General features: G+C 52.9%; 1 protein-coding gene across 1 annotated transcript; it reads right to left on the reverse strand.

Annotated features, from left to right (window-relative positions):
* Window positions 1-1,662: 1,662 nt before the first annotated feature.
* Window positions 1,663-16,057, reverse strand: KLF5 (Kruppel like factor 5). Its single transcript, XM_032228407.1, has 4 exons — window positions 15,890-16,057; window positions 6,023-6,914; window positions 4,650-4,709; window positions 1,663-2,111 (listed from the first exon to the last, which is right to left on the reverse strand). Exons 1-4 carry the CDS (start codon window positions 16,055-16,057, stop codon window positions 1,933-1,935), a joined length of 1,299 nt encoding a protein of 432 aa, XP_032084298.1. The 3' UTR covers window positions 1,663-1,932.
* Between the last annotated feature and the right edge of the window lie 230 nt (window positions 16,058-16,287).

Below are 16,287 nucleotides of genomic sequence, written 5' to 3' on the forward strand. Positions count from 1 at the left end.
CTGAGTTCACAGCGACCAAGGAAGCATTTAGGTGGAGAGGTCAAATCTAGTGCAATGAAGCCCTTTTGAGGCGACCCTCTTCCGTATCGACCTCCTCTATGAAAAGGAAAACTCTTTCCCTGCAAGGATCCACAACTGGAATGGGGAACCAGACTTCAGCTGCATTCTGCTTGGGGAGGGGGCCTTGATGCCACCAGAGAAGCAGCTGTGCCACTTGCAGGAGGGAGGGGGAGGGGGGGACGGGCGCCAGGCAGTGAATCTGGGGAGAGATTTCCAGGCTGTGACTCCAGATAACACTCAAATGTGCAAGCAGCGCTGAAGAGCCCCAAGACGGTGGCTGCCCTGCTTCAGGGGGGTCTCTTGCCTAAGAAGATTTGGCACTAAGCTCCCCAGTCGTCTGCCAGATGCCACATATGGCCTCTTACCGCCCTTCCAGCAGAGCCAAGAAAAGCTCTTGGCTGAGCCAGAGTTGGCATGAGGCTCCGGGCTGGAGTTCCCCAAGGCTGATGGGGGGATGTGGATGGGACCGTGGAAGCCCAAGCGCCCCAATGGGCAAAATCGAGGCCGAGAGGGAGGTGCCCACTTTGGAATCAGGCCTTTAATGCCCCGCTGGCTGCCTTCTCAGCAGGATGAAAGGCCGATCAGGTGGGAGTCCCAAGCATGGCTGACTCCGCTTTCTCTATCGAGAGTCCAGGCACACAGCTTCCCCAAGCGAAGGCCTTGAGAGTGGGTGGATCCTGGGACACAGCGGGAGATTGGGGTGGGGGGGGGGGCTCCCTTAGAGATCCCTGGGAGGATTTGTTCTCTGCTTTCTTCCTGTTGTCCTTGCTGGGCAAGCGAGGTAGGGGAAGGCCCCCTTCACTCCGGGAAGGGAGACTGCCTGGGAAGGGTTCCCACTGCTGCCTGAAACCAGTGGTGGATTCCAAATCCCGTCGCAACTGGTACGCTGCGACGGGGCCGGGCGTCCGCCATATGCACACGGGCTGCGCACCACTGCCCTGCAACGCTCCAGCTGCTCGGCAGAGAGTTGTGCAGATGCCGTAGACAGCTTGTGCGTGCACAAATGGCCCGGTTGGGTCAAATACAGGGAGGGATGGAGGGCGGGTGGGTGAGCCCTCCGAAACATCATACCAGAACGGGACCTGGTGCTCCCAGCAGGCACCAATATGCCCGTACTGGGGTGTACTGGCCGTAACCCACCACTGCCTGAAATGTCCATGCTGTCCATTTGGTGCGGCACAAGGGAAGAGGGGGGAAACAAGGAGAAGCTGTGATTGCAGTTGCTTTCCTTCCCTCGGCCCAGAGGGAAGATGCTCAGTGCAGGTGGTGAGGACGAGGCCCACACAAGAAAACCACTTTCCCTGAAGTGGCTCTTGAACCTTCCACCCCACGGCAGGCCAGAAGGTTGTGGATGGATGCTGAAGAGCTTTCGGCAAGAGAGCTAGCTTCACTTCCACCAAGTCTGTCTCTCGATAAGGAATTTTTGGGTGCAAAATGTTAGGGCTTCTCCTTCTCCCATCCGGCCCCCTCAGCTGCAGAAACGTAGCGATTTAAGCCAGAGTTTAAGTTGATCCTTCAAGCAAGCCAAGGCCTGGGACATCCCACGTTGACTTCCAAGAGCCGAGAAGTTAATTTTGGACAGCAGCCCAACAGCCAACGTCGTCCTCCCATTCTACACCCTTTGCCTGATTTCAACACAGCTATTGGCCAGGAGTCGACATGCTGGTTTCATGCAGAAATAAATAATAGGTGTTTCCTGGAGATTCCCCCAAGTGTGGAGGAGGCCTTTTTCTGTTGCCAGCTCAACCTGCCTCCCTGGGCACCGCAGGGCAGAAGTGGTGGCCGGGCGCCTGGCTTTTGATCACAGTCTGTGCAGGGAAGGGTGGGCACAGGGAGAGGGCTCTGCCGGAGAGACGCTGCTGTGCGTCAGCCCTAGTTCTGGTGCCTCTTCATGTGCAGAGCCAGGTGGTCCGAGCGGGAGAAGCACCGGCCGCAGGCCAGGCACTTGAAGGGCTTGGCTCCGGTGTGCTTGCGGTAGTGTCGGGTGAGTTCATCCGAGCGAGCAAAACGCCAGTCGCAGCCTTCCCAGGTGCACCGGTAGGGCTTCTCGCCTGGAAGGAAGGGAGACGGGAGCCTGTCAAACTCCAGGAAAGTCTGGGAGTTTCCCACCCTGCTTCCCCTCGACGCCTGCGTGCCCTCGACCTGGATGGCTCCAAGACCCCTCGCCTGGTGAACCGTTGCAGGGAGGAGAGGAGATGTTTGGGGGAGAGGAGGGGGAGTGGTGGGACGGAAAGAGCCGGGAAGTTGCTGGGAGGGGAGGGAAATCCAGATCTCTCACTGCTTATAACCTAGAATAGCAATAGCAGTTAGACTTATATACCGCTTCATAGGGCTTTCAGCCCTCTCTAAGCGGTTTACAGAGTCAGCATATCGCCCCCAACAACAATCCGGGTCCTCATTTCACCCACCTCGGGATGGAAGGCTGAGTCAACCCTGAGCCGGTGAGATTTGAAGAGCCGAACTGCAGAACTAGCAGTCAGCTGAAGTAGCCTGCAGTGCTGCGTTTAACCACTGCGCCACCTCGGCTTCTAATAGGCTGGTGAGGGGGACAAGTGGGATCGTGGGGGACAATGAGGTGCTCGATAGTAGAGACCCGATTCCATGGGATGCCTTTTGTTGTGTTCTATTCCCCCCCACCACCATCAAAGAGGCACCCCAGACGTCTCCGCCCCACCCTCTTTCTCAGAGCAGCCACAGAAGGGGATTAGCAATGCCCTGAAACACCTGGGGTTAAGGCCTTCGCCGCCCTGCGTGACGGTCCGTGTCCTGCGTGGCGTGTGCTTTGAAGGCCACGCCTACAGACAGGTGTCACCCTTTCTCTCCTGAACCGTCTCTGGCCCCAGCAGGTCCTCGCCCAGGCGGAGTCAAGGGAGAAGCCTCCCTGGGCAGGGGTTGTGCCAACCGCATGGGCAGGCTGTTTCCCAGGCATGGTGAGTGGAAGCCATTGTTCTGGGAAGGTCAGCCTCTGCTTCAAAGAACCCCCCCAGGGAGTTTCCGGGATGGAAACCAAAGCCTTTCCATTGTCCCCACAGCAGCTCCTCACTGGGGCAGCTTGGCAGGGCAGCCATAAACAATGGGCCCCCGGAGGGAAGGGGGGCAACGGGTGAAGGCGGATACGACCTCCCGGGCCTGGAGATGGAGCAAAAAAGACCCCCCTTGTGGTTGAGGGTGGCGAGGGATTCCTTAACTCCCCCATCCCCGCGAAGGTCTTCTGCCCTCCCACAAGGTGACCATCTCATTGGGGGCTCCAGCCTGCCTCCTGTTAGAAGCGCAGGGTCTTCCTGGGGCCTCCCCAGCATTCCTCTTCCACTTCCTCCATGGCAAACAAGGAGAGCCGAGGTGGCGCAGTGGTTAGGGGTGCAGTACTGCAGGCCACTTCAGCTGACTGTTATCTGCAGTTCAGCGGTTCTAATCTCACCGGCTCAAAAGTTGACTCAGCCTTCCATCCTTCCAAGGTGGGTGAAATGAGGACCCAGATTGTGGGGGCGATATGCTGACTCTGTAAACCGCTTAGAGAGGGCTGAAAGCCCTATGAAGCGGTATATAAGTCTAACTGCTATTGCTATTGCTAAACTGTGAGAGATCAGCCCCTCCAAAGGCAGTTGAGCTGCTCCCCCAGCCCCCGGGGCCTTCTTCTGCTGCTCCTGGGTGGCCTTCAGCCGCTTAGCCAAGTTTAGGCTGCAACTTGCACAGCTGGTGGCCGTCCCTGGCCCTGCTGTACCTTAGTAGGGCTAAGATGGCCTTTTGGAGCTGCTCTCTGCTTGCGTTTTCAACCTTAAGAGTCAGAGTGGATGGGGAAGCCCTTCCTTTGGTTCCACCACAAAACCGCGGTAGACAAAAGCACGCTCGACAAAAGCGCGTACGTGACGTCATCACAGTGCGACGAAAACATCGCGCTGTGATCGATAAATGTAAAAATAAAGCGAAAACCTTACCCTAACCCCCCCAAACCTAACCCTAAACCTAACCCTAAATCTAACCCTAAACCTAACCCTTAACCTAACGCTAAACCTAACGCTAACCCTTAACCTAACCCTAACCCTAACCCTTACCTTTATGTGAATCGGCTTGCTTTAATTTTATTTTTATTTCAATTTTTAATTTTTTTCGTCGCGCTGTGATGACGTCTAATGCGCGCTTTCATCGAGCGCGCTTTTGTGGACCGCGGTTTTGACGGGTCACGCTTCCTTTCTCACCCTTCAACTGCCAACTAGGGCTCAAACTCCAGGGTTGTGGGGGGGAGGGGCCGGATGCCCTTGCTTCACCCTTCCTTGGGGAAGCAAGAAGGCTTGGAAGAGGAGGACGCCTCTCATCCAGGGGCCGCAACGTCTCCCTGCCCAGCTCCGGCTTCCTGCAGCCATTCAGAGCCCAGCTGAGAGCCCAGCCCGCCCTTGCAGGGGGCCCAGTGCCCGGCTGTGCCCTTGGCAGCAGCTTTTCCCCAAGGCTGGAATTCTGCCTGTCTTCCGAAGAGAAGCAGCTTTTGGGGAACGGAAGCCCCCTGCCCACCAAACAAAGCTGCTCCAACGGAAGACTCCGGAAGACGATTTACGGTTTTGAGACACGATCGGCCTCTTGCCGTGTCAACCTACCTGTGTGAGTCCTCTGGTGAGCTTTCAGGTGGGAGCTTTTGGTGTAAACCTTGGTGCAGCCTGCGGGAAAACAAAAACAGAAGGAAGACTCAATGGCTGAGCCCGGAGGGGCTGCTGGCACAGGGCCGAGTGGAGGAAGCGGAAGAGAAATGAATGGGGGGACGGGGGGAGTTGAGAGTCCATTCTTGGACTCTGCCTCTTTTTCTCCCTTCTTCCCAGTGGTGGGTTTCAATTTTTTTTCGAACCTACTCTGTGGGTGTGGCCTCCTTTGTGGGAGTGGCTTGCCGGCCATGTGACCTGGTGGGAGTGGCTTGCCAGCCATGTGTTTTCTTTCTCCCTCCCTCCCTCCCTCCCTCCCTCCCTCTCTCCTTCCTTCCTTTTGTCTCTATGTCCCTTTTTCCTTTTTTTTCTTTCATCTCTCTCTCTATTTTTCTTTCTTTTTTCTTTTTTTCTTTTTTTCTTTCTTCCTTTCTTTCTCTCTGTGAGTGTGTGTGTGTGTGTCAGTGGTGGGTTTCAAAAATTTTCGGAACCTCTTCTGTAGGTGTGGCCTGCTTTCCGGGTCCACTGGTGGAACCTCTTCTAACCGGTTCGGTAGATTTGACGAACCGGTTCTACCGAACTGGTGCGAACTGGTAGGAACCCACCTCTGCTTCTTTCTCAACGCCTAAACAGGTAATTAGGGTGCCTCGTAGGGGCTTCATCTGGGCCCCTCCCCCTCCTTGGCATGCAACCTCTCCTGCTGTGCACATTTTTCAGAATATTTGTGGCCTTGGCGGAGGGGGGGCTGCATTCAAAGATCTGGGGGTGGGGAGGGCACACAGACCCCTAAAGTCTCATCCCTGCAAGAACTGCATTCCAGGTTAAGGGGCAGAACATTCATTGGCTTTGCCCTGGGGCAGCCAAAATACTGCTCCCACTTCAGCTAGATCAGTGCCAGGTGTGTGTGTTTGTGTGTGTGTGTGAGAGAGAGAGAGAGGGAGGGAGGGAGGGAGAGAGAGAGAGAGGGAGGTTAGGTAGATAGATATAGATGATAGATAGAGATAGATAGATAGATAGATAGATAGATAGATAGAGATAGATAGATAGATGATAGATAGATAGATAGATAGATAGATAGATAGATAGATAGATAGAGATAGATAGATAGATAGATAGATAGATAGAGATAGATAGATAGAGATAGATAGATAGATGGGTGATAGATAGTTGAGATGGATAGATAGATAGATAGATAGATAGATAGAGAGGGAGGGAGGGAGAGGGAGGGAGGGAGAGACAGAGAGAGACAGAGAGACAGAGAGAGAGAGAGAGAGAGAGAGAGAGAGACGGCGGTGGGAAGAGTTAGCCAGGCTGAAAGGTTGTCAGTCCCCTACCGAGATAGTCACAGTGGTGGATCCTCCTCTTCTCCAGTTCTGGATTGTTCCTCCGGTTGAACTTGGGGGTCGGCAGGATGAGGTGTCCCTGCGTGATGCCCTTGATGGGGCTGGGCCCAGAGGCCAGGTGTTCCGGGGGCTCCAGTTTGAGTCCAAACGTGGCCTCGTAGGGGGGTGGAGGCGAAATGGTGTTGATCGGCTCAGGCCGGTTCTCGGGGCTGCTGGGCTGGGAATTTGGGGGCGAAGGGGGCAGGCTCACTGCTGGGACGGGGTAGAACTCCTCCGGTACACTGAAACCACTGAGGTCTTGGGAACCCGACGGGAAGGACCTGAGCAGCCCTGCTGGCCGCAGGGGCCGGGCAAGAGTCCTGGAGTCCAGCATGGAGCTGCCAGTAGACGTGGCCATCCCGTGGAGGCTGCCGGAGGCCGTGGCGCCACAGGTTGAGGAGGCCGCAGGGCTCATCTCCCCCGAGAGCTGGTAGAGCAGGCCTGGCTGCGGGCTGATCGAATGGGGAGCCTCAGGGCAGGGCAGCTCTTGTTTGACAAAGATGCTACTGGCGGCCACAGAGTGCGGCACGCTGAAGACGCTGGTGAAGTCCGGCAGGGTCTGGATCGGCCCACTGCTGACAGGGCAGGGCTGGGCAAAGCAGGGCTCCATTTTGATCTGGGGGAAAGGCACCAGGGGCTTAGCCGGCCGGTAGATTCCCGTGCGTAAGTGCGTGGTGTCTGGAAGGATCACGTTGATGTTGACGCTGTACGGGGCCGACGGAGGCTTTTCAGTGGAGAAATACTCGTCCACCACGGAGGCGCTTTCCCGCCGATACTTCTTGTCCGTCGCCGTCGGGGTGGGGGGCATCTGGCCAGAGAGGTACTTGTCCATCTCGGTCCGTGCCTGAGTGGAAGCCCAGAAGAGGAAGGAACAGTCAGGAAGGAAAGGTCCCAGGTCTCCGTGCAGCTGGCGTCCCCCACCCTGGCCCAGGTGCCCGATGGTAACCCCCATCCCAGTGGTGCAATTCAGCCAGTTCGGTTCGGCTGAACCGGTAGCAGCGGCTGCGGGAGGCTCCACCCCCCCACCCCCCGATGTACTGCGCAAGCACCACGCATGCGCAGAAGGCGGTGCGCATGCCCAGATGCAGAACACAAGAGCGAAACACATTTGCGAACCGGTAGGGAAGGTGAATGAACCCCACTGCTGCAGGAAGGAAGCTCCCGCCTTCCGTCCGCAATGGGGAACAGAATTTATTTTGCTAAGCAAGGCTGTTGTTAAGTGGGTGCTGCCTGATCTTGCTTCTTTTGCCACAGTTGTTAAGTGAATCACTGCAATTGATAAGGGATTCCTGCTTCCCCCGTTGACTTTGTTTGGGGGAAGTTGCCCAGAAGGGTCCCAAACTGCCATCCCGAAATGATGCAAGGAGGGTTGCCAAGGGCCCAATTCTTATCACAGGACTGTGGGGATGCTGTGATGGTCATAAATGGGAGGAACCAGTCATAAGTCAATTTTCCAGTGCCGTTGTAACTTCTCAACAAGTGGTTGTAAGTCAAGGACCACCCATCATTCTGCAAAACACTTGGTCAAGTCCTGGAAATGAGAAGCTCCTGATATCCCATCAACACCATCAGCTCACATTTGGCTTCCATTCTTTTGTCTGGGTTGATAGAGGCCCCTGATGGTGAACCTATGGCAAGCGTGCCTCTATGTGGGCACGTGTGACATCGCCAGCTGCTCATCTGGTTTCTGGCCAGCTGATCTTCATGGGTGCCAGCACACTGAAAAACGGCCAAAAACAGCCAAAAAACAGACCGTTTTAGGGCAATTTTTCAGGTAAATGGCCAATAAAACAGCCTGAAAACAGCTAAAAATTGACAAAAGAAATCCTGAAAATGGCCAAAAACGGCCCCAAAAAATTCCTGAAAATGGCCAAAAACGGCCAAAAAACCATCCTGAAAATGGCCAAAAAAATCCTAAAAACGGCTAAAAACGGCCAAAAAAACATCCTGAAAACGGATAAAAACGGCCAAAAAAACATCCTAAAAATGGCCAAAAAAACATGCTAAAAATGGCCAAAAACGGCCAAAAAAATTCCTGAAAATGGCCAAAAAACCATCCTGAAAATGGCCAAAAACGGCCAAAAAACCATCCTGAAAATGGCCCAAAATGGCCCAAAACCTGAAAACGGCCAAAAACAGCCAAAATTACATCCTGAAAATGGCCCAAAATGGCCAAAAAAACCATCCTGAAAACAGCCAAAAACGGCCAAAAAAACATCCTGAAAATGGCCCCTCCAAAATTCCTGAAAATGGCCAAAAACTGCCAAAAAAACATCCTGAAAATGGCCCCTCCAAAATTCCTGAAAATGGCCAAAAACTGCCAAAAAAACATCCTGAAAATGGCCAAAAAACATCCTGAAAACGGCTAAAAACGGCCAAAAAAACAGCCATGCACGTTCTGGCCAGCTGATCTTTGGATTTCTGGAAGACCAGCTGCCCAGCGTGAATGTGCGTGCCGGAAACCCGAAGACCAGCTCACTGGTGTGCGCAGGCACATCCATGCACACATGTTCCAGTTTGGGCACTCGGTGCCGAAAAGGTTCGCCATTACTGATAGCTGCTTTCTGATACATCACTTAATACATGCTTTCTACTAACTTTCTTTTTTAAAATATTCCGTTGTCTTTAACAAGCCTTCCTAAATAGTTATACAGATGGCTGCAATAACACTTTGAGGAAAAACGTTGCATTTTTTTAAAAAATCAAAACAAAGGTAACTAAAAACAGAAAGGAAACTCAATCAATCTTTACCCCCCACAAAAAAAAAACACAAAAAAACCCCATCCATTGAACAGAAACAAACTTTCAAAACTTTAACTTTCAAAAATCCATGGATTAAAAAGCAAATCCCACAGCTGTTCCGCGGGGGCAAACTTTCTCTCTGTGCAAATGGCATCCCAAACCGTTTTTCAGCCGCTGAGCTGAAGCAGAAGATGCGACAATTGGATCTTCCCCTCTGCTGAGCCAGTTCAAACCCTGAACCTGAAGGGCTGGGGGGGAGGGGGCTGGGGGGGCTCCTTGGGGGTAGAGGGGGGGCGGTTTGAAGGGGTTTCACACCTTGCACCCAGCACCCTCCCTGGCCAAACATGCCTGCGGATTATCCCACAGAATAGGAGATCTTGGCCTTTGATCCCCCGATTGTGGCCAGGCCCCGCAGATACCGATGGAGCAAGGTACGGTTCCCGGAGGCAGGAAAAGGGAGGGGGAGCTCCCCCCCCCCCCCGGTCGCCATCAGAACCTCCATGGGCTCAGAGGCTCCCCCACCCCACCCTTCTGCAAAAACAGCCTTTCAATCTCTCCAAATGTTAATGACACAGATTTGGAGGAAAAGCCCGATTTGGAAAAAAAAAAAATAATAACCCATCCCTCTCTTTGTCTGCGTTCCTTCAAAAAGCGGCTGGATTTCAATAGAAAGCACTTCTCCTTCTCTATGGCTGAGTGCCAGCCTTTATTGTCCCTCTAGTAAAAAATTGACCCGAGTCAATATTTGCTTCTCTGATCATTCAGTCTTGGTATTGACCTCACTTGCAGGCCAGAGGGTGGGGCGGGGGGGGGGGTTGGCTTGGGCAGCCTTTCTCCTAGAACTCTCCAGGGGTGGGGCAGTTTGGGCGAAGAGGGGTGCCTGTCCTGGCTCAAGGGCAGCTCCTCGAGACCCACGGAAGCCCCCTTCCAGTGTCCCAGGAGGAAAGCCGTTTGCTCTGCCCCCCACCACACACACAGAGGGGTAGACAACGTATCAAAAGTTGTGCCAGGCCCGTCTGATGACGCCAGCAGCCGCCCAGAGGAAGTGCCACTCCTTTGGAGCTGGCCCTGGCAGTGTCACTCCCGGCTGGGGCACACCGGGCAGCTAGCTGCAAACCAGGCAGGGGGGTATGGGTGGCATGAACCACAGTCAGCCCTCTCCAAATCAGAGCCCTCCACTGGGGAAGCTCACGGCTGGGGTCGATGGGCTTACGGTCTGGCCTCTCCAGGAAAGGATCAGAGGAAGCCGACTTGACCTCACAATGGCACACCCCCCAGCTCCCTTCCCAAGCAGAAGCTCCCTGGAGTCATCCCTGCTCTCCCTGCCCCAAAGGACGAATGCCCACGTGGTATGCCCTAGGGCAGTGGTTCCCAAACTTGGCAACTTTAAGACTTGTGGACTTCAACTCCCAGAATTCTCCAGCCAGCTCTGCTGGCTGGAGAATTCTGGGAGTTGAAGTCCACAAGTCTTAAAGTTGCCAAGTTTGGGAACCACTGCCCTAGGGTGGGAAGATGCAGCAAAGGGCCCAGAAAGCAGGCCTCGAAGGGCGGGCAAAGGGCTGGCTGGCATTTGCTGAATTGCTTCCTACAAGGAAACACAGCCTTGGTTTGCGTGGCATTTCGGTCAGTCACCAGAATGTCTCCGGATTCATCGTTGTATTAGATTACCTGAACTTTTTTTTATCAGAACTTTTCATAACCTTTGGCACTCTAGAATATAAGCCCTTATCCTGTCTTATCTGATTGTCTTTCTTCTTGTGATCAGCAATGGGAAAAGCACCTCGTTCTTTTGATCTCACGTCTACACTTACTCCCAAAAACAATTATTGGCTCTTCTGCTCTCCATACAACCATATTTGTACCTTATTCATCACTTTCTTCTCCCTCTCTCCTCCCCCTCCCTACCTCCTTTCTTCCCTCTGTCGTCCTTCTCTTCTCTACTTCCCCTTCCTCTCTCCTTCTCCTCCCTCCCCTTTCCACTCCTCCTTTCTCTCCCCCCCTCCTCTCCTATCTCTCTCCTTCCCTTACCTCTCTCCTCTACTTCACACTCTTCATCTCATTTACTTGGTGTATTTCTGCTTCTGAGCAAGCTCCATTTTTATGTGGATGGTATTTATAAACACTTTTCAATATCAATATCCTTTCTCTCCCCCCCTCCTCTCCTATCTCTCTCCTTCCCTTACCTCTCTCCTCTACTTCGCACTCTTCATCTCATTTACTTGGTGTATTTCCGCTTCTGAGCAAGCTCCATTTTATGTGGATGGTATTTATAATCCCTTTTCAATATACATATACATCTACATTTTTGGTAGGTCTTTTCTGGTCAGAGAAATAAAAGTTGCCCTTCGTAGAGAAGGTCAAGTAAGGGAGACTTCACCGTTACCATAAATTTGGAAGCCAATCCATAGTCTCTGACAATCCCTCCTTTGGGCGTCCAGCCACTCTCTCACCTGCCCTTCTTGGCATGGCTAACTGCATGTTAGCTACCTGGGCAACTCAGCCGCGCTTTGAACATGCCAGGCGGACTCAGATTCAGATTCAGATTCAGATTTAGTTTATTTGTATGCCGCCCTTCTCCGGGAGGGATTCAGGGCGGCGAACAACTCCGAAGGGGGAAAAGGGGACACAGACACAATACACGTAATTAAAATACACAAAAGTCATACAGCCATACAAGTCGAGAGGGGAGGGGAACTCATCAACCCCAGGCCTGCCGGCCGGAGCTCAAAATCCTGAGAACTTTAATAATCTTGGGGGATACCATATTATGTGTAGAGTGACAAGGATATACAATATATCTACCAGGTCTAGGGAAGAAATTAGACTTCTTTTGCCATGGGCCACAAAAGCCGAGGTGGCACAGTGGTTAAATGCAGCACTGCAGACTACTTCAGCTGACTGCAGTTCTGCAGTTTGGCTGTTCAAATCTCACCGGCTCAGGGTTGACTCAGCCTTCCATCCTTCCGAGGTGGGTAAAATGAGGACCCGGATTGTTGTTGGGGGCAATATGCTGACTCTGTAAATCGCTTAGAGAGAGCTGAAAGCCCTATGAAGCGGTATATAAGTCTAACTGCTATTGCTATTGCTATTGCTATTTGTTTTGAAGATAATATTTCTTCAAAAAAAGCTGTTTCGATGAGTCACGGAATAGCTCCTATGGGGCCAAATTATGAAACCGTGTTTATTTAGGCACACCGTTTTCTCGAGTGATTTCCCATCACTGGAAGTCCCACGGGGCTGTCTCGACTGACCAAGCAGGGCCCTTCTTCTGGGATGAATCATTGTGGGTTGGCTGGCGGGATGGAGAAGCCAGTAGTTGAGAATGACCCTTGCTGGGAATCTCCTATGGAAATGTCGGATACCCATTGCCTTCCAATGCATCCATTAATCCAGGCTGCAGTTACAGACCGAGAGCAGATTCCGCACAGAGTGTCTGGTGGAATTTCCCTGCCACTGGAAGTGGGAAGCATGGGCTGTCCCTCCCCCCATGTGCAGCTAAGGAGCAGTCGTTCCACCAGAGCCCCCTCCCTCACCCCTTGGGGAAAGGTTTCTTTGCAGGCCTGGGTTGAGCCCAGAGGGGCAACTCCACCTTGGTTGATTAGCCAATATTCTAATTTGCCTGATCTTGAGTGCAAATTGTTCCCTATGAAATAGTTGGTTTTAAAATAGACACACCAACAACAATAGAAAAAGAAAGGGAGAGAGGAGGAGAGAATGAAAGGAAGACGGGGGAAAGAAGAAAGAGGTAAGGAGAGGAGGATGGAAAGGAGAGAAAGAGGAGAAGAGAGGGTGGAAAAGGGAAGAGGAAGAGCAGGAGTAGGAGAAAGGTACGGGAAGAAGGAAGGGGAAGGAGAGGAGGAAGGAGGAAAGTAGAGAAGGGAGGGAGGGAGAAAGGAAAGGGAAAGGAAAGGAGGATGGAAGGGAGAGAAAAGGAAGGAGAGAGGGTAGGAAGGGAAAGAGGAAGAGCAGGAGCAAAGGAGAGGTAAGGGAAGAAGGAAGGGGAAGGAGAGGAGGAAGGAAGAAAGTAGAGAAGGGAGAGAGGGTGAAAAGAAAGAGGTAAGGAGAGGAGGATGGAAAAGAGAGAAAGAGAAGGAGAGAGGGTAGGAAGGGAAAGAGGAAGAGCAGGAGCAAAGGAGAGGTAAGGGAAGAAGGAAGGGGAAGAAGAGGAGGAAGGAAGAAAGTAGAGAAGGGAGAGAGGGTGAAAAGAAAGAGGTAAGGAGAGGAGGATGGAAAGGTGAGAAAGAGGAGGAGAGAGGGTAGGAAGGGGAAGAGGAAGAGCAGGAGTAGGAGAAAGGTACAGGAAGAAGGAAGGGAAAGGAGAGGAGGAAGGAAGAAAGTAGAGAAGGGAAGGAGGAGAAAAGAAAGGGAAAATAAGGTGGTGTTACCACAGGAGGAAGGGATGGTAAACAAAGCAACCCAAACTGTATATTATAACCTATTAAATGAAATAATAAATGTATAAGAATGATAAATGTTAAAACACCTGTAACCAAACGACATGCTGTATGTGATGATGGTTTTTTTTCTTTTTTCTTTTCTTTTTTTTTAATTGTTGTGTGTATGTGTTGTCTATGCAATAAACATTAAAAAAAATAGTTGGTTTTGGAGAAGAGTAGAAGGAACTGAACGAAGGGAGGGAGGCCAATATCCCAGAGGGAGGAGGAGAGGGAAGGAGCATTTCCCCTTCAAAAATGGGAAGTTGAGATGAGGCTGGAGATGGGCGTGTCTTCCTAAGTTTCCAGGCTTTGATGACCTTTCGGGAGGGAAAATGCAGCCACCAACCTTCTCCCCGTCACCTTGTTTGGCAAGCAAAAACAAAGTCTTCGGTTCACGGATCAAAAGAAGTTAGCCAGGTCTCCCTTCTGAATCCGATGCTCTAGATTGTGCATTCCAGGAAACCCCATGGAGAAAAAAGCCTGAAGGCCAAGGGAAATCAAGGCCGCCATTCTGCTAGTAGAGCATCCAACGGGCCTGGAGTAGCCCTTCTACTGTCTCCCCCCTCCCCTCCTCCACCATCCCCTATTTTTGGAATAAAGAATATGGGTCCAATCGAGCTTTACAAGCTGACTTTATGAAAGGCGTCTTTCAAATGGCGACTCAGGTTGGGAGATGACAGGCCCGATCGGACAGAAACCGCACCGTCCGGAGTGATGAAAAGGGGCCTTCCATTCTCAGAGCCGCCTTCCCTCCGAATGCCAAGGGGACCCCCCCCTCGCTTGCCAGGGGCCCCCCTCGGCTGAGGCTCCCCAGTATTTCCTACCGAATACCCGCCGTCTTCTCTGCCAACAAGATGGCGCCAGGAAGCCTTGCACTTGAGGTTAATCATTACCTCATTTGTTGGACCGATTGAGCAAGAGAAAATGGAGGGGGGGGGGGGCCTTGGCATATAAAATAAAGAATTATCTCAAGGGTTGGGATTTCATACCCAACCGCAAATGCCAAAGCGGAGGGCCGATTCTCTGGAAATCAAAGTTTCCTTTTTTTTTTTTAATGTGATGCAAACAGAAGACGAATTCTGGTCTCAGTGGAGAAATGGGCCACGTTCCGGTTCTTTTCCGGGGGCCGTTTGTGCCGAGAAGGTGGTCGGCCGATTCTGTTTCCCAGTGGCCCCAGGGAAGAGGCCTCCCTGGGGAGGGTGGGTGGCAGATCAGCCGCCTCTCCAAGTCAACAGTTGAGGGGCTGAGAAGACGAATCTGCTCCCCGGATCAAGTCGCAAAACCCCGTGGCGAATAAAGAGCATGGCCTCCGAGGGCAAGGCGCCCCCGATGCGGTTCCACTCGATATGACAAGTGGACCGGCGTGTGTGGCAAGAGAGTCCCTCCATCACGGAAGCGTCTCAATAGGGCTGGGGAGATCTTCCACCATTGTGGTCACCTGCAGGACACCTGAGCCCTGACCGCAGCCCCAGAAGCCCTTCCTGATTTCCCCTGGAGTCCCTGCCCTGCCTTGCCCTCCATAATGCTGACACGGCCTAGGCCAAGACGAGGCAGAAGGTCAGTCCTCCTGCCCTGGCGCACAAAGCCTAAGGAAAGCCACCTCCCTCCCGCGAGGACCCTCTGGCTTTGGCCTGGCCTCCCCTTCCTTGCAGAGAGGGCCAGGAGAGAGCTTCCTTCCCCCCCACACACACACAACACAAACACAAGGCCACCAGTTCCGCAGTGGGAGAGAGTCTTCCCCATGTGCATAGCAGCAGCGCAACCTTCTCCCTGCCTCTGGCTTGGCCCCACAAGGCCTGGGTGTTTCTTTCACACGTTGGACGGAAGCAGGAAAGAGCAGCATCTTCGGCCAGGTTGAGGAGCCCGCGGAGAGGTGCCAGGACGGGCTCTCTGCCTCCACCTCTTGATTCAGCCCCGTCTCATGGGTGGGGGTGGGGAGGGGAGGCAGGGGCCTCCCAGCTGGGGAACCTCAAGGAGAATTCCATTCCTGTGATTCCCAAAGGCGGCAGCCCAGACAGCGAGCCGCACGTAATCTCGGCGGCGGGCTCTTCCTCGGAGCAATGTTTTTGGCTCAGAAACGCCCTGCAGGCACCTGGCCAGAGAATCCGCTCTCTCTCTCGCGCGCGAAAGGTTTCCCCCCCCCCTTCGTTTCCCACGAAGGGAAACAACCCCCGAGGTCCTCAGGGAGCCTCCCTTTCCTGGGAACGTTCCCACCATAAAAAACAGCACCCAAAAAACCTCATCCCGCGCACCACAAAAGAAGGCCAAATTCAGGTACGTCTTTTCTCAAAAGCTTTCGTTTTCCTCGCTCCTTGTTTCCATCCAAGTTGCCCTGTTTGTACCCCAAAAACTGATTTACATTTCAGGCTGACTCCAGACCCATTATAACTTTTGGGGGACCCGCAGTAGCCGTTTTCCAACAGCCTAAAATCTCCAGCACTTTTTTTCCGCCTCTTGCAGCCACCCCCAAAATCCATAATCAGAGAGGAAAAGAAGACTACGGCCCGTTTCGAAACTTTCCGATCATTGATCTCATCAACCTTTCGGATTAAAGCAGCAACTCTCCAAAAAGAATGCTTTTCTACTCACCCTGATTACAACAGAGTAGGCTTCGTGTCCAGAAGTCCCACCCTTCCCTTACCTGGGACAAATCCTGTTGATTCTCCAGGATTCGTACGGGCGGTTTGATGTCCTCGAAGACGGCCATGTCGTCAGTGCATTCCCTCGCCATCGCGACGGGCTTCAAGGGCGTAAAAGCGACACTTTCCTCAGAGACCGGGGAGCTCGCGACAAGCCCACTGCCGCTCATCCTGTTTGCATGTGCCCCCTCTCCCACCTGGCCGAGTTGCGAAAGCCAAATCGGGAGAGGAAAAACAAGTTTTGGGGAAAGGCAACAATCAGGCGTCCCGAGGCATGCCTGCCTTTGCTGATCTTGAGGAATCCAGGTGCTCTGTAGCCTTAAGAATCCCAATCTGCCTCAGAAAATCTTCACCTGTCCTGCAGTGGGAGGAACTCCCACCTGGCAAAGGCTGCGGCAGG

This window comes from Thamnophis elegans, chromosome 12 (assembly GCF_009769535.1).
Source record: "Thamnophis elegans isolate rThaEle1 chromosome 12, rThaEle1.pri, whole genome shotgun sequence".
Classification (NCBI taxonomy): domain Eukaryota; kingdom Metazoa; phylum Chordata; class Lepidosauria; order Squamata; family Colubridae; genus Thamnophis; species Thamnophis elegans.